At 41.0% G+C, this 17,989-nt stretch overlaps 1 protein-coding gene across 46 annotated transcripts in view; it reads right to left on the reverse strand.

The window, feature by feature from the left end:
* Positions 1–260: 260 nt before the first annotated feature.
* LOC125005177 (receptor-type tyrosine-protein phosphatase delta-like) overlaps positions 261–17,989 on the reverse strand; it is a 344,191-nt gene continuing 326,462 nt past the window's right edge. For all 46 annotated transcript variants that reach the window (XM_047580628.1, XM_047580542.1, XM_047580610.1 and 43 more), the window contains 11 exons: positions 16,731–16,854; positions 13,923–14,098; positions 12,415–12,534; positions 12,167–12,321; positions 6,973–7,258; positions 5,880–6,058; positions 5,653–5,779; positions 5,337–5,462; positions 4,227–4,381; positions 3,932–4,067; positions 261–3,534 (listed from right to left, as the gene is read on the reverse strand). In XM_047580628.1, the coding sequence (XP_047436584.1) occupies positions 3,466–3,534; positions 3,932–4,067; positions 4,227–4,381; positions 5,337–5,462; positions 5,653–5,779; positions 5,880–6,058; positions 6,973–7,258; positions 12,167–12,321; positions 12,415–12,534; positions 13,923–14,098; positions 16,731–16,854 (1,653 nt within the window). In that variant the 3' untranslated portion in view covers positions 261–3,465. The remainder of the gene's footprint in view (positions 3,535–3,931; positions 4,068–4,226; positions 4,382–5,336; positions 5,463–5,652; positions 5,780–5,879; positions 6,059–6,972; positions 7,259–12,166; positions 12,322–12,414; positions 12,535–13,922; positions 14,099–16,730; positions 16,855–17,989) is intronic.

Here is a 17,989-nt window from a genome sequence, read left to right on the forward strand (position 1 = left end):
GTGCGTTAAAAAACAAAGCGGCTTTCGAAAACATCGCACTTCATCTGTCAAACGTTCCCCTGATGATTCATTGTGGCTGACATCAGTGACAGAAAAAACAGAGCGATGGAAATCTATTCAAATGTGGTGAGGCTCAATTTCCCCTTTCATGAGAGAGCTGTGGATAATATGTTGGACCCAGACCAGTAGGGGGTAAAATAGCTTCATCAGTCTTTCCAAGTCAGAGTGAGGTGGAGGGAAACAAGTGAAACGCCGATGCATAACACTGACATTTTTTAATAGAATTCATTTATAACAAATGGAACTTGTGTCAGCAAAGAACTGAATTTCATACAGACTTCTTTCGCCACCAATGTAACCTAAGTAAGAAAATAAAAAGCACTCCTTTCATTCAGAAAAAGAAACAGTTTACGCTTACAACTAATCAGAGGTAATTGTATGATCTTTTTAACAAGCCATTTTTTTTTTTTTTTTTTTTTTTTTTTTTTTTTTTTTTTTTACAATTTCATTATTTAATTTTTCAGTCTATGCATCCAGACGAGAGATAGATAGAGAGAGCAGAGAACACAACGTTTATTTCTGTTAATGACACTCCAAGCTTGAATGGCAAAGCCACAAGAACAGATGGTTGGGGGCAGATTTTTTCTGAAGTCATCTGCTGGAGTAACCATGGCATCAGAATGGATGCTCTTTTTCGCCACAAACTTTTTTTTTTTTGTCTTTTTCAAGAGTTGATACCTTTTTTGTGTTATTTACATACACACAAAGTGAACGTTTAAGGAGAATTATTATTATTTTTTTTTTTTCTGATGGGTTCAAGTAATATATTATTGGGTTTAGAATCAATAGGGCAGTGCATAGTACAAAGATAGAGAAAGTGCAAGTCTTCCTACCAGGCCAGCTTTGGCCATTCTGCAATGTATCACCATGCATCTGAAAAATTAATAATAATAATAAAAAAAAGAGAAAAGCTCACATGAGAAAATCAACAAGTGACCATAAAATAACATTAGCCACCATGAGGTTAAATAATAGCACTTTTATATGTCAGAATTATGACAAACGTAATCAGTTGACAGAGATAAAACAAACAAACAAAAAAAAAAAAACGCATAGCTGCTTGAGTTAAGAAGGGAAAGAAAGCACCTGGAATGCACATCCACAAAGCCATGAGAGAGGGTACGGAGAAGATGCTGCTCAACACGACGACTGAAACGTAACTAAACCCCCTGTCTCTAACTGCGATGTCACAAAGAAACACACCAGTTTAGGATTGTCAGGATAACAGAACTGAAATTGCGTTTGTATTTCTCTAATCTGCTCTCCGAAGCTGAAACCTAAGGCATGAAGAAGAAATCCTTCGGTGATGACCTGTGCATTAAGCAACTTTCTTAAATAAATGGGAATAAGTCATGCTTAATGTTGTCAAATAGCTAGAAGTTAACTTTATGTCGGGCCTTCTGACGTGGACTGTTACTTCGTCCTGTTTAATTCTGAGACCACTGTTCCCTCACTATGCCTGAAAGATTTAAATATACTGTATGTGTTTTAACTATTTTCTCTTGAGGTCAGTGATATATAAACTGTTTTATTCACTCAGCCACAATAAGGCCACTGAAAATGAAAAATGACCTTTGAAATGTTCTTATTTGCATATATAATCTCATCATGTGACAAATGAATACCAAAGGTAAATAAACTATACATTTACATTTACACTAAATGCCTAGAATAATCAAAGGATACATTAATATGTTAAATGAAACATTATAAAACAGGCATAAATATAAGGCACTCTAAATGCAAAATGACCAAAAAAAAAAAAAACAACAGCCTTTGAATGGTTTTAAAGAATCACAAGGAGGTGACGTCTTAGTACCTTGCCCTATTGTGTGGAACGGTGAGTGCGGCTGTGTGACCCCCCCTCCCCTCTGCCTCTTAATTGCAAACCGTAAGCGAGCCCGGAAAAAAATGCACCAGTGTTGCTTTGCCTGGCACCTGACGTTCCCCCGCTCCCACACTTCACTTGCACGTGGAGGGGACGGGCGGGGCGACAATGTCATGAGCGAACAACATATCCACATAAAAACCCCTATCTAAAAACACACAAATATTTATTGCACAAGAAAAGATGCACTGAATCAGAATACAGTTTTGTCCTACTGATGTGCATTCCAGTGAAAAATATCTTCATTTCCCCCATAGCACACAACTCTCATAGACAATCCATATTTCATTTTAACTCATAGATTCTTTTCTTTATCAATATATTTAGAATGATATATTTATACTTATATATATATATTTAACCATCTGTACCATATATTTATATATTCATATATCTAATTCATCAGATTCTCTCTTATCATTGTAACATGGAAGAACTAAGATAATCGGTAGCAGCAACTTCATACTTTGCTCATCCCTGTTGATTCCACAAAGCCCCAGTTTATCTTATGGGAGTAATTAAGTTACCATGTACGTGATCATGGACAGAAACAACAAAAAAAAAAAAAAGTCAAATCCAGACCAAAAAATAACTCTTGAACAAAGTTACATTTTGGTAGTGTGAATTCTGTTCTGTGCACTAAGTGCAGCAAAATGAGGGAACAAAACAAAACGGAAAAAAAGAAAAGAAAAGGGGTTTCAATGCAAAATAGCACATACGTTAGAACAGTTCTACAGCTTTAAAAAAAAAAAAAACATTTACGTAAGTACGTTTTATCACTTTTTTCCCCAAGCGATAAATTTGTGTAAAAAAAGGAAATTCACACAGTTCAAAAAAAGCACATCAGCTGTATAATAAAGTACTAAAAAACTAAATCAATAATTTTTATTTGTTTCATAGATCCTTTTAGCCTCACCCTCGCCCCAAAATTTAGACAATGAACATTGTGAAAGGAAAAGGGATATTTATTCATTATTACTTTAAGTCTGTCCTGCTCTTGTGGACCAAGCATTGTCTTCTTTTGCGATGGTTTGTCTGTGTGTACTTGATTGTGAAATAGATTTTTTTTTTCTTTACAATGTGCATCAAGTTTTTCCCCCCCAGCAATTCTGTGTGCCTCCGATGCCTCTCGTAATGGTTCATAATCACTGATGCATTTCTGACGACGTCATTATTGTTCATTTACTTTTTTCTTGTGTTGGTTTCATTCAGTTTTATGAGCCCCAAAATGAATCCTTGAAGCAAAAGAAAAGGTAATTCCGTATGATGCTTCAACAGTCAGGATTCCCTCACTTTGTGTCAAGGCAAGGTTTATTGAGGTTGGGAAATACTTGGTCCTCCGGGAATCATCTTTTTCATTTTTTGACAAGTCATGTCGCACATCCAACACATAATGAGTTGTTAGCAAGGAGTTAAGGAGTACTTTCTCAAGCAGGAATTTATGGCTCAGAAGAGAGGCTCACTGGGATTTCTTTTTCCAAAGGGCCCTCTGCTTTTATCCTCCGATCCTGGGTCTTTTACGTTGCATAGTGATCAAAGCTTCCCAAGTACTCCAAGCCAGCTCTGTAGCAGAACTGGTATTGATCCTGGAACCAAAGAAGAGAAGACTTTAGAGTCTGTTGAAGATGATTACACCAAATCTGGATACTAAAATGAGTAACCCCTCTGTTCCCTCACCTTCCAGGCATCTCTACATAATATAATAATCTCGATAAAAACTCCCTCTAGCTCTTCCTAGAGCCAGTGTTTGTCCATGCAAGGCTACTGTAGAAATAAGGCGGTGAAACACAGCAGAATGCTGTATTTTTCTATATGTACGCTCTTTAATCCTATTTACTGGTCTTTTAATACAGGTTGACATGTTCGGCCAATTGCACTGTCACGATGAGATAAATGTAAACTTTGGGTTCAGCTACAGTTATAGAAAATCTGACAATGGCAATTTTGCTTTTTATGATTTGTGACAAAAGAAAAAGACCTCACCTCTGTCTGCACCATAGCTGGTCTTTGTGTCCGTAGCATTTTCACTGTCTGAAAGATGTCTACTACGCCCTCGTATCTCATTCGTTCCAAGACGATGCTGAGGGTGATGAAGACTCCAGTTCTACCAACACCCGCGCTGGTAAAAAACACATCGACAGGACAAAGAGGGTGAAGTCGTAGCCAGAGGATCTACATTATTCCACAAGTAGATTGGCCACCAGTATGCTAAAGTAATGGTTTGCATGTAGCATATAACAGTCCGTTGACGTGGTTTGGTGGAGGCTTGGTCACTTACCTACAGTGGACCGAGATAGGACCATCTTGGCCAAACTGCTCTTTTGTTTTATGTACTTGGCCGATGAAGTCGATGAAACCCTCTCCTGATTTTGGCACTCCTTGTTCAGGCCAGTCTGTGAACTGAAACTGCCTTACTGTCCGTGACTGTCCATCCTGAGAAGAGAGAGTGAAAACTGTGAAACCGGAAGCCAGTTTGGGTTATTTCGCTGCCAGGCAACTGATGGCACTTAATTCCATGACCCTCTCCATCATAATGATCCACGTCTTGTTCAGTTTTACAGTGCAAAGCTTCTTTCTTGAAGAAAATCCAGCATGTGTGCCACGTTTAAGGCATCAGAGAAAACGTTTTGTTATTAAAGATGAATTTTACCTGAATGCATTTTTATTTAACACTAAAGATGCTAATTCCTTTGATGTGCTACCCCCTGACAGGATGCTTGCAAAATCGACTTTGAGGGTGTGCATTACTTAAGTGATGTTGTATCCCCATGATAAGGAAAGCAATCCCATTGACGAGACAGTGTAACAGGCTCTACAAAGAGGGAGTCTGCACCATTTATCTGTGTAAGCCTTTGATGGAATTAAAAACTCTGGCAGCTCACTGCTGCCGGCACCACATTTGTTTTTTCACACATTGACATATGTCATAATTTCCACAATTTTTATATTTGTGCTACACTTAAGGCCATAGTTGGGTATAAACAAATATTTGATACAGTGCCAAAACATTGAGCTAATGACTGCTGCAGAAAAATGTGTTTTAATTACAGTCAGTCTTGACCATGCGGCATGTTCATCCCTTTTATTTCGATTGATTTTCTCGCTAAATAAAATCATTTGATTAAGAAACTGCATTATGAATAAAACATGTAATTAGATTACTTGAATATCCTAAATTTCACCATAAATTAAAGTGCATTGTGACTTTTTTAAACGTATTCGTGACCCAGTCAGTGTCCTTCATGACCTACTGGTAGGTTATGACACAGACCTGAAACACAATACCACTACGCTAAACTCTAAACAACTGCACTGATTTTAGAATTCCATTCCCACAATGCCGAATTCTGATCTTTAAATTGTGTTATATGAGACACCCTCTGCTTACCCTGGCATCAGTCACTTTAAACTCCCTCAGGATATACTGGGGCATGTTATACTCGGCCATGGGGTCCACCACAAAGTACTGGTATCTGGCCGACCTCTCCGCTGGCCAGTACTGGTGGCATTTTTCCTGTAGGGAGTGAAAAACAGAATACCACAGTGAGCCACAACATTCTCTTCATAGACTAGCGTTGCCATGTCCATCCCATATGTTTACTCACAGTGTATTTGCTGCTTATTCCTGAATCTATGTACGGTATTTCATATAAGGCTGCCAGAACAAAATGGGGAAATAAAATAAAAAATAAACCGATGCATACCCTGCCCATTTCTCTAAGTTTGGTGAGCATAACGACAATAGTAGAGTTGTGCTCCCAGAGCATTCTCCAGAAGTCCTCCGTTGTCTCTGCCAGTGGTCCCTGCGTTGCAATGTAAGCTTTCTGTTGCCTGTGGGAGCAAATCACAAAGTGATGAAATGTATAACCAATATATGTAACGACTTAACAAATGGGTAAAAATTAGCCAGCTGCCGTATTTTAGCACTTACCTGTACCCATCAATGAAACTGGCATTGATGTAGTCAGAGCCCTCAACTCCTCGAATGGGCTGAAGACACACTCGTGTGGACTCGTATGGCATAATGTTAACAAGGCGGTTCTTGAACTTGTTGCAGGGGAGATTGGCGCTGATGAATCGTGATGTATGAGCTTTAGTGTTGGCTAAACGCTGTGTAGGGGAAAAAAAACACGAGAAAAGCTCATTTTAAATGGGTAGAACCACTGACATTTCCTCATTTCCCTTGTGACTGCGTCTGACACCAAATGTATGTTGTACATGATAAATATCTCAGCAACTGTCTTGGGAGTGGTGAGCAACCCAAAGCATAATATGCGGCGCATAACTGGTTCATGCCAACAATATGAGAAAAAGGCATCAAAGTGATTATCACAGCTTGCCTTTCTCTGAAAAAAAAACATGTTAGAATAAAAAGACTGGGAAATTGATAAATAAGTGAACCTTGAGTGGACAGCAGTGAGGTGTAATCTAACCTGTTTATCATCTCTTGGTGGAATCAGCATCCATCACACAGCAAGAGAGTAGGTGCGTGACAAGCAAGGCAATACCATGCATTCAGCTACACCACAGACAGCAAAGCACTGGAAAAGGTTGGTTGAGCATTTCACTGAAAATCCGGAGTATATTGCTCAAGTCCTTCTGCCAACTGTTCTGTGGTGGTGCAAACCTGTGTTTGGCGTTTTCATGTAAACCAAGACGCCTGTTACTCAGGGAAGGGAAGTCATGGAAGGAGATGGAGGGATTTATTGTATGTTGGGTTACACAAGTGAGTCAACTAATTGGAATAGGGAGGAAACCACAGGCCCCACATTGTCTAGGGTGGCTAATGGGACCTGGAAAAGAACTGGGGGTTAGTACTGAGAATGGCCAGTCAAGGACATTAAGGCCTGAAAGTGACTTTGGACACAAGGTGCCAAGGAGATACGGGGGAAAGCTTTTGTAGAAAAACCTGTCAGGTGTTGGTCAGAATGGTCCGTAGAAATCTAAAGAAACGCTGCTTTTTCAAGTAATTGTTGATCTAAATTCATTTGCCTAGAGATTTCCCCTCTGTAAACAGTTTGTACCTTGAACTCAAGTTCCATGCCAGTGACATTCTCTCCACCCTCTATCTGGGTCAGTTTCTGGATGTAGGCGTATAGGTTTCTGGCGGGCACTTCGGTGGTGCCGCAGTTGACGGCCTCCTGGAGTGCATCGTGTATGAAGACGTACTGGTCCTCTGTCTGCACCATGTAGTTGCGCTGGGCACGCATTAGCGTTACGTGCCCGTAGATGTCCACAGTCTTCTCGTGCTTGATACGTTCCAGCATGGCATCAATCACGATGAAGCAGCCTGTGCGTCCCACCCCAGCACTGTAGTCGCAAGCAACACAAAGAGGAAAGAATATTAGCTCATGAATTGCATCGTATCAGTCCTGGTAACACGATGCATTGGGTTGTCTGATCTCCGGTCAAACAAATGATCATCAGTCCAGAGGAAGGAGACATGTGTTTTCAAAGCATGTACAGGAACGTGAAGTTTCTTTCTACCGGCAATGAGGCCAAAGAGTAAGTCTTTGTGCCAAGTTTACCACTTTAGGAGGAACCATTTGGCTTTGAGTGTAATTAATTTGAAGTGGCACTGTGTGGAGAAGGGTGTTTGGCACTCACTGCCGTTATTGGGCTCAACGTCTTTCCTCTCTGAATCCACCTGTGCTCTCCAACTGATCAGTACTAATCACTTATGCAACAGCCACATTTAAAATTTATCTCACAGCTCTGAAAAGTGCCACTGAGGCAACTGTGAACACAAATGTGGATGCGCAATTTTTTGACAGCTTTGTTAATGCGGTGGGCGTCTTCTGGGTTGTGTGCAGCTGACTACAATTAATGCTGTTGGATTAGCACGGTACACCTCTAAGAGCTTTAAAAGAGGTACTGACTAGCAGGTCTCTTCATTAGGACTTTGGCACATTTTTTACATTAGTATATGAAATGCACAAGTGAAAAGGCACTCTGGGGACAACTGGGGGAAATGTTTTACTGTTTCACTTTGACCTATCCTTGCAGGCCAGCTCGAGACACGCGGTTTAAATGCAGCACCTTGTGCAGGCTGCTGGCAATTTTAAAGTGCTCACCCTTGCGCATTACATTACGATTTAATAGCGCTTGTCTCAGCACCAAAGATGTTTTCTGATGACAGTTTATTTACTGTGGGGTTAAAGGGTAGAGTTAAATCTTGTTTGTTAACTCTCCTCCCCCTTCCGCAAAGCTCAACATTGACCAGACAAGAGCCTTACACGTGGCACGCCAAAGTATATAGGTTATTCCATTCATTAAGCTGACATGCCTACGAGGTTTGTGCCTCCTCCTTCAGATGATGCATTTGTTTTTCATTTGCTCTGAGGAGCAGGGAAAGGGTTGAGAAGGACACCCGAGAGGGAGAAAAGTTAGTCCCCTGGGGCCAAGTTTGGTTAATGTGCCATGCTGCACTGGAACTGTGCTACAAATGGAATAAAGACACGTATGGGAGCCATTGGCTTTAACAAATGATCTGGTGATCACTTTCAAAATGGCTGACATTGGCTGAATGAGCCTGAACTTTTGTGACAAACTCCTCACAGCTCGAGGGAGCATAAAAGAAAAAAAATTGAGCATGGGAGTGAAAGACAGAACTGGGCTGCAAAGAAATGGGAAAGTGTCTCAGGGATGTTTGAAGAATGAATCACTTCCAGGCCCGAGAACACCTCAGCCCTTGAGCAGGGCAACAGAAACTAGAGGAGATTTCTCCCTTTACCCCAGCTGTTTCCAATCTGGAAACATTTTACAGTGTAGACCTGAGTGTGGGAGAGTGATGACCTGCAGGAGGGTAAGTGACAGAGTGACAGCACAGAGCGAGACAGACACAGAGGAAGATGAGTAATGGGGGAGGGAAGTGAGGAGAAGGAGGGTCCAGTCGTGTTCTGCAGCTAGAGATACTGCCAGTTATATTAAAGCTGTGCGGTTCCCAGATTAGTTTTCTAAAAAGCTGTACTGTGGGAATACATATAAACCCTTTTTTAATAAATGTAAGAATTGGAAACGCTAAGAACATGAATAATATTCCTTTATTGACAAGTGATGGCGTGTGTGGGTGATGGGGTGAGATGGTGCAGAAAGCTGTCGGTATATTTGGCAGTTGAAGGAAAACTGGCGGACTGACTGCACTAATGACCTGACACTGCCTTTTCAGCCAGTCAAAACCAGCTGCTTTGGACGTCGGCACACATTAAGTGTCAGACTAATATTTTTTCCAGGAGTTTAGGGAGTAAGGGATGTGCGAGAGCGCAGTGTAAAATACAGCTGCAACAAATCCCGTGAAGATAAAGCGCGAGCAGCGGTGAAAGCAATTACACATGTATTGTTACAAAATCTCTAGCTGTCGGCTAACCTGTCACCATTCTGCTACTCTGCCTATAAAACACACAAATTGAAACTCACAAGGATCGCTTGATGGCTGTTAATAGAGTCTGTCGTTTTAGTCCTGTGTGAACACTTTGCAAAATGTGAAATGTAAATGAAAAGAGTTGCCCATTCTGAGCCGTGGAATTTAGTTCATTCAAACAGATGATGGCTGCGAACTTTATGTTTCTAAGTTTATCCACCACCCACTGGAGAGGGATAGCTGTTGGCTTCTCACCATGGACGAAAAACAGCAGTTATGTGTTTTTAGGCTTTCCATTTGTCTGACTGTACTGGAACCACTTCTGTTGTTTAAACCATCGCCACCTTGGCAGTTTTTGACTGCACCTAACTAACGGCTAATTCCAAAATATGGAAAGAGGTACACTGTAAGAGGACAGCTGACACCTTGGCAGATAGCTAGCCACCTGTACAGACACCCACCTGTCACTCAAAGCAGTCCCACTCTTACTATGCAGGACGAAAAGCCTGAATACTGTACACTTATTGGGAACAGCAAAATGAACTATTTTACCTGGCTGTAGCATTTTAACATTAAGGTCTTAAGGGAGTGACTTGCTTTCAATCAAGGAAAGACAGATTTTGGCAATTCTACCCTGGCTCAGACGGTTATAGTTTAGCCCAATCACAGGCTTTGATTGCTTCTGTCTAACAAACCACTTGACTTACTTAACCTAAACCAAACCTGCAGCATAAACCTGGCTTTCAGCTGTACGTACACGAACAGGTTAAATACACAACTTCAGCTTGCAGTTGTTTTTCACAACCAAGTGATTGTAAATGAAAGCACTTTGGTGAGGAGACTACATATTACAGCATTCCTGGATACCATTATTTACAGTCATGGAGAGGAAAAAAATGTGAAAATGGCTAGGTTGTCAGTCGAGCCCTTTGAAGCTGGGTTGTTCTATGAAACATTTCCCTTCTGAGTCACTGGGTGAGGCCTGTGATCTCTGCTCTGTGACATTCAATCTTGTCCTTTCGACCTCTTCTTTGACCTCAGAATGCCTGGGTAACACTTAAGCTACAAGAGCATGACAGTCCCTGACCCATGGGTTAGTAAAAACAGCAGACACTAGGGGAGCAGGGAACATGGTACGACGTAAGAGAAGATTTCTCAAGACCCTACCTTGCCTAAAAACACATGAAGGCATTTTGATTGATACTTAAATTCTCCTGCAGGAGATCCATTAGCCACCCACTAAACCCATTGTAATTATGTTGCATAAGCATGTGCAACAGAAAATAAGCTCTACTTCAGTTACCATTTCTTTACCTTACTATTTTATACATGTCATGTTCTTTATTTTAAAGTTTAAAAATCTCTTTCTTCTGGTGTTTGTGGTGATTCATACAGATGCAATCACTGGGTGGTTAAATCTGAGGAAATGTTAGACATGAGTTACTGACAGTTAATGCCTTTAATTAGTGACTTGTGAGGAAGGAAACCATGTATAATTTATTTTAAAAGGTTCTAAACATTTCCTCTTAAACTGTCATTCATTCTGTTATACAAACAAATCAAAAGCCGCTGATTGCTTATTTTTCCGGCTTTATGGTCTTCACATAAGGCGTCTTAGCACGTACATTCATGGCAAGCTGCAATTTTTTGATGCAGCAATTAATCAAATCATTGACAGATTAAAATTTTCAAGAACCAAAGTCTTTTTCCCGTAAGCTTTTATTTAGGAATTTCACTTCAACAGCTTCAACAAAATCCCCCCAAAAAATCTGCACTGATTTTTTTTTTTTTTTTTTTTTTTACACAACCAGATATTTAATATATCTGAAGTATGACTGCGAAACCACAAAGCACTCATCAAATCATTTTACAGGTCTTTAAGAGTAAAAGATGGGTCTATTTAAAAATTATGGTCAGACATGAAGTTAAAGGATTTGGAGCTCACACATGACTGTATCAGATAGGGAGCCAGAGGAATTAAATAAATCTGCAGAGTGACATTAATTCCTGCGTTCTGGTTTATCGTAAAAAGTCAGGGTTTTCAATTTGAAGCGATTCAGCAACTAGCACTAATTAACTTCAGCGTGCGGTGATCCTGATTCTTCTGTAATCCCCCTTCCCTTTTTATTTTTTTTTTGTCACTTTCTGACAAAAAGTTTGTATCTGTTACACTCACTATCTCTGCGTCTTAATTTTCACTTTCTTCTTTTTTTTTTCTCTTTTGGTGTGCGGAGGGCTCTGACGAGTTCCTCAGTTAAGAGCTGCCAGAAGTCTGTTATGCCTTTGTGCTCTCTTTGGGGATGCTGGCCTCTTGTGTCGCCGAGCGAAGGGAAGTTGCCGTTGAAGTTATTCGTTTCGGATGCGGTAACCCAAGGCATAAGCCAAGGACTTGTGGGCTGTTGATGTGCGACATGTTAGTACTATAGCGAGCAAGTCGACAGGTCTGCTTGTATCTGTGTGTCAGTGCGTGGGAGGAGATGTTTAAGTTTGCTGAGGGCAATGACACCCGTACTCTTAGTGCTGGGTTTGCTGAAAAGACCTCCTGATTTAAAGTGCCCTCTGTGAAAGCTAGTGGGCTGATTTGTTTGGGCTACTTTATATCAAATACTCTCACAAATATGGTTTTCTTATGAGGTCTGTTTAACATATCAGTACCCAAGAGATGCACGTATCAACCTCTAAATAACCATGGCTATGTTGTTTTGTGTTATTGTGCTTGAATACGCTGTGGGTTCTTTTTTTTTTTTTTGTTTTGTCATATGTATTCATATATTCATTCTACCGAATGGAAAGAAGGGGGAGAAAAAAAAAACATTTTATGCTTCAGGATGTATTTAAGAAACCATGTTGTTTCTTACCTGCAGTGAACCACCATGGGCCCTGCATCTGGAGGATTGCAAGCTTTCACCCGCCTCAGGAAGGCCAGGAACGGAGTGGGGTGCTCGGGTACCCCGTGGTCTGGCCAGGCCGTGAACTGGAACTGCCGCACCTCTCTCTTCTCGCTGGAGCCATTCTGAACGCGGGGATGGAGACGGGTTAGTGGCCGACACGACTCGCGTCAAATGCAGTTATCGTGGGATTTAAGTAGCTAAGGACAAATCCTTACTTTAAAAAGTGCAAATGTCCTGACACAGTATGTGGCCAGCTCTACTGTGTCTAGCAGTGTCACTTGGATAAGACCGTATGTCTCCGTCCCTCTTGTAGGCCAGTATTGGTCGCATTTAACCTGGATGGGAGAGAAATGCTGCATTAGATAAGGTCCCAGGAGGCACTTTCTGTTCTATAGTTTGAACATGTCGCCTGCTTCTCAGTTGCACAGTCCTACAAGTCCACATAGTTAAATTAAAGCAAAATAACAAACTCCCCCTATTCCTGCTGACTAGGTTTGATTTTCCAATCAATGAAATGGCCTGAGATATTTGTGTAGAGCAAACAGCGCTATTAATTGTCATGGCACACTCCATAATTACAAAGGTAAGCACAGTTTCCAGTCATATTATCGCCTCAGCTTTATAGCTATTCGACTCTACCGCTTTGTTTCCCAGTAAACGGCCAATAAAACACTGTTCTATTAAAGCATTACTGCTTAGTTGACAAAGACAAGCACGCCTGGTGTTGTGGAGGAAATAGGTGGGTTCCCACTCAGCTGTTTTTCTTCATATTGTCCTTCGCCACGAGGAGCATGTGAAGCGCGAGTCAACTGAAAGCGTCCTCTTCAACATAGTTCTGTGCGCTTATTGAATAACACAACAATTGGACACCAGCCTGGAATACCGTATAACAAGTGAACCATCCACTAATTCCATTTCCTAAGCAGCTGTTGTAACACTGACACAAAGAGCGATGGAGTGTTTGCGACACTAGGAGTAATGACATGACTCATAATAGCGTTTACTTGCAAATAGTCGATCTTTGCAAAACATACAAAGGCAGCCTGAGTGCTTCCCAGTGAATGATATGACTGATTAATATGAAAGGCACGGGCTGTTGCAAGTAACAAAAGTGCATTATGTGCTACAAATGTCAAACAATATAATCATATACAAGGATCTGGGTGGTGGAGGGGGGGGTGGGGGCTCCAAGGACAAAGCGAAGCTCATCTCTCCACTAAAACAGACACCTGGCGTCATGAATCAAATTTAACTAACAAATCACGACAAAGGAGTATATTTGCTTTGCATATTGTATGGATAATGAGTGAAACCTACAGTCCAGACTGAATCCTCCCCCCCACCCGTTAACATGAGGCCAGGCTCTTGAAAAAGGACGCTCAGTATTTAATGGACTCTGGACTTTAATGGAGGATTTCATGTGCTTTGTCAAACACTGTAAAAATGTTTGAGGGAAAGAAATTGTGGCGTTTGGTCGTGTCACTCCGCGAGGATTAGGAAGTGCATACAGCTGGCCAATGTGGCTTTACAGCCTTGTCTCTTTATCGCTGATTGTAATCCAGTGCCTTCAGCAGTAGGAGTCCAATGAAGTCCGGCCACTAATCAGTCGATTCTAAACTACGCCAGCGCGTGAGCATTTCTTTGGTCCTTTCATATTTTGGAGGATAAAAACGTAGTATAGTCATTTTTTTCATAGGCTTTCATAGGCGTTGTTGTGCCTTACCCTCGACCTCTCCTCCAGTTTGGTCATCATGACGATGATGGCGCTCCGTTGCTCCCAGATCATCCTCCAGAATTCACCGAACGTCTCCGGCAGAGATCCTTGCGTGGCAATATAGGCGTTCTGCTTCCTGTAGCCGTCTATGTAGTTGGCGTTGATATAGTCACTTCCAGGGATGCCTATGAAGAGAAGGTGTGACATTAGTTGCTAAGAGAAGCAAGGGATATTACTTAATTTTTAGATGGTAATTTTGTTTGTCTAACAGAACGGTGAAAAACACAATGAATGTCACAAAACTGTGGCATTTGGTTCTTTTTAAGACGTCCTTTCTCCTGCACTTTGTTGAAAGTATTGTCAGATTCCCGCCCACGCAGATAACACTGTATGAGGCTATTCTCTGCTTTTCCTCTTTCAACAACGCCAGTGTTTTTTGCAGGAAATGTAGCATAAAATACTGACTTTCGGAACCAGTGACACAGCCAAAAAGGATTTGTATTCGTTATCAACAACACATTTAAATTGACCATTATTTTCCACCTCTTCCATATCTGCAACTGACTTGCAGATAAAGCTTGATCTCTAGAAGTCTCTATCACCTCACACGGAGAAAAACAAACCTGAAAAAAAAAAAAACTAGCAAAACAATTTTCCCCCACCTCTCCTCACTCCTCCTTCCCTTTGCTTATATTAAATGAAAGGCACTGCAGCCTTGTCGAATCCAGGGGAAAGAGACAGAGCTGACAGCTAGTCAATGCTTTAGGACTGGCAGTTTAGGGGCTCCGTGCACACATGGCCGACCAAGATAAGTCTCATCTGCATGGGCGCCACGTCTCAGAGAATCCCCTCACTCCAACTGCTTCCCCTCCCCTCTCTCCCCCCCAAGACTCCCTTTTACTCCCAGGTAACTTATTCAACAGGAAAAAAAAGCAAAAAGAAATGGAATATGAACACATTCAAAAACCCACACACGCATTATTTTTTATGTTTTTTTTTTTCTTCCTCCAACTGTCCCCCGCCCTCTCATTTTGCTGTTGAAGTTGTCCACACAGCCGGGCGGCTGTGCATTTCTGTGATGGAAAAGGGATAAGTACAATTAAGCCCAGTGTGTTTTCAGTTTGAAAAGAAAAAAAAAAAAAAATCAAAAAGAGACATTACTGTGGTTTAATGAGAATAAGGCCAGTTGTTTAATTCACATTTGCAAATGGATTTTGCCTTTATGCTTTCTGTCACTCAGGATTTGTATAAATTCTGCTATTTTCTCCGTCAATATGGCTATTAAGAAATAAACACAGCGACCGTGCTGTTCAGCACTCAGTCGTCGCTAGAGAAAGGCAAAAAGAATCTCAAAAGAAAATCAGAAAGCTTTTAGGGTGCATCGCTGCAAGAATTGTTCTCAGAAGAAGTAATACGTTCATTTTAGACTGGGCAGTTTGAATAGACCCATTCTAACACAGGACAGATTCATACGTTTTCATTCGTTCGTTTTCATGTTTAGATTTTCTTTCAAAGTCGGGAGACCGGTGACACAAAAACATCTGTTGTCTTTTTCTTTTGACGGCTTCCGCACTAAATATAGACCAAAAGGAGCGAGCTCTAGAGCGGAAAACTTGGATTTTATCAAAATCGCGCACACAGACAATGATACATAGGGGCTGAATATGAACTGGACAATTTTGCCAAATCGAGGGTAGGAAAAGTATTGGGGATTAACTTTATTTACCAGTTTAATCCTCCTAAGTGCTTGCTTTTGTACGGTCAAGGCAACTTGTCAAGAGGTGCTTTGTCAGCTGTCAAAAGTAGAGCAAATTCAATCAGCGAATGTGCTCAAGGCGCCTGTTTGCCAAAGATTCTGTGGGTCCATCCCCGCATCAATAAATTGTGTCTTCAAACTCTGATGTCAAATCCCAAATCCCTTTTTTATTCAAAGAACTCAATCAGGGTAAACAATGGACACATCGCTTGCCAGAGGGCTTTGTTTTAGCTTCAGATGGAAAAGAGGAAGTCCCTCATGTCCCCCTGACTGAGAAACCCTCACTTCCTACAGCACAAAGACTCCAATGTGGTCGCAGAGATGTGTTTATATGCACGGCTAATGGAGCCCCATCAACACCCCAACCGTTTCTGAGAGACTGCAAATAGGGCTCTCTCGGTCTTTATCTATCTGTTTTTGTCACATCGTCCATTTACTACTTTGTTTATTTTCCTCCGTGGGAGCAGTTGAATGGAAATGGTTAATTAATAACAGTGTCTACGCGCAATTGTGTTTAATCCAATAAACTGGTGAAGGAGTCGGCACTTCAAAATTCCCTTTCATTCGGGTAGAAGCTGGAGCTCCCTTTTAATGTAACAAACGCTCTTTTTGGACTGGTTCAAGCCAGGTCTGTAATGGGCTCGGGTGGAAATGGTGAAAGCAGTAATGTATTCAGAAAATCTGATGTTTACAGAACTGCTGCCATGTCTTTTCATGAGCGACACACGCTCACCAACAGGATCTTTATCTTGTGTGTGGCTTAGTGTTGTCAAGTTCAGGTACAAAATCAAATCAGCAGACCTGTATTTTTCACGTGTTATTTTTCTACAGACCTACCACAATGTTGGTAAGACGTTCCACAACTGTAGTCATTTATTAATGCTTCCCTGCATATTCTTTTTTTTCTTCGGAAAAACCCGAGATATCAAAGTAGCATTCTGACATGTTTGTGCAGGAATAGAATTTATAAGTACGGGGTAGCTGAGCTGAGCCTGTGGTCTCGAGGACATGGTTGCACAGGCTATCTGCAGAATCAATACGGCAGTTAGTGGGCGGCATACCATCAATAGCGGAGAGCAGGACTCTGGAATGGTCGTAAGCAATCACGTTGGCATATCTGTTCTTTGGTTTGTTGACCTCCAGGTTGGAGTGCTCCCATGTGAACTGCTGACCAGGGTCGATGGACTGTAAGAGAGGAGAAAATTCACCATTACTACGATGTGATGTTTCGCTCCATAGGAACGTAGACGAGTGGATCTCTTTTTAATCTCATCTTTTACTGCATTTATTTACCGCATGTATTGCGTTTAAGTAGATCGCCTCTTCAAGAGTGTGTTTATATACCTGGGCCAGTCGGTTGTCTGCCTTTAGACTTTAATCAGTGGCTCTGTTTGCCAAGGTTTGGACAAATGCTTTTGAAAGTGAAAGCTCTGATCATTGTGTCTTGTCTGCTTAGTGTGTCTTTTCCTTTCATTCTTTATTTTTTTTCTACACACAAGGCACATTTGCTGGAGAGGAAAGGCTGAAAAGTCTAAATTTTGTTACTGTCATACAGAATATTGATTTTTTTTTTGCACCGCTTAACTTCAAGTGTGATGCAGAAAGGTTGTCAAGTATCGACAGAACATTGCTTCATCTCTATCTTTTCATGAATACCATTTCCTCTTAATGTCAAATAAGTTTGACTGGTCATTTAATCACAAAACTGTCACACAAACGCACATAGCTTTGAGTTTTGGCACGGTGTGTGAGAGAAAGACTTGCAGTATCAAGAAAAAGAATAATCTCTGCGTTAACGTAATCATTTGTTTCGTCATGGCATACTATAACAGCCACTTTACACAAACCAAAAAAAAATTATTTGTTACTACAGACTTTATCTTGTTCGGATTTGCTAATTTAGATCATGATTTGTGTAATCCAGACATTTAATCTGCACAATTTATTTTGGTTTCTCAGTAACAATGAGAATGAGTTTTCCTTCCTGGTCTGGAAATCTTAAAATATAAGTGGGGAAGAACAATTTGTACACGAAAACTTCCACTTCTGAACACCACGTGCACTGCGTGTCGTTCGTACCGAAATAAATTCCACATAAAAATGATGAGACTGACGAAATGCATGCACTCTGAATTGGTCACAAAGGAAATGCTTGCGGTCCACAAGCTTTGCTCATTTGATTCGCAGGACTTTATGGCTCATAGTAGAATACGGCACTTGAGACTTGTTCAGTTTGATATCCAATCCCACTCTCAGCTTTGTAAAGAAGGAATAATGGTCCCTCATCACTGATAAATGAGCTATAAAATATACTGGGTTA

This window comes from Mugil cephalus, chromosome 1 (assembly GCF_022458985.1).
Source record: "Mugil cephalus isolate CIBA_MC_2020 chromosome 1, CIBA_Mcephalus_1.1, whole genome shotgun sequence".
NCBI classification, from domain to species: domain Eukaryota; kingdom Metazoa; phylum Chordata; class Actinopteri; order Mugiliformes; family Mugilidae; genus Mugil; species Mugil cephalus.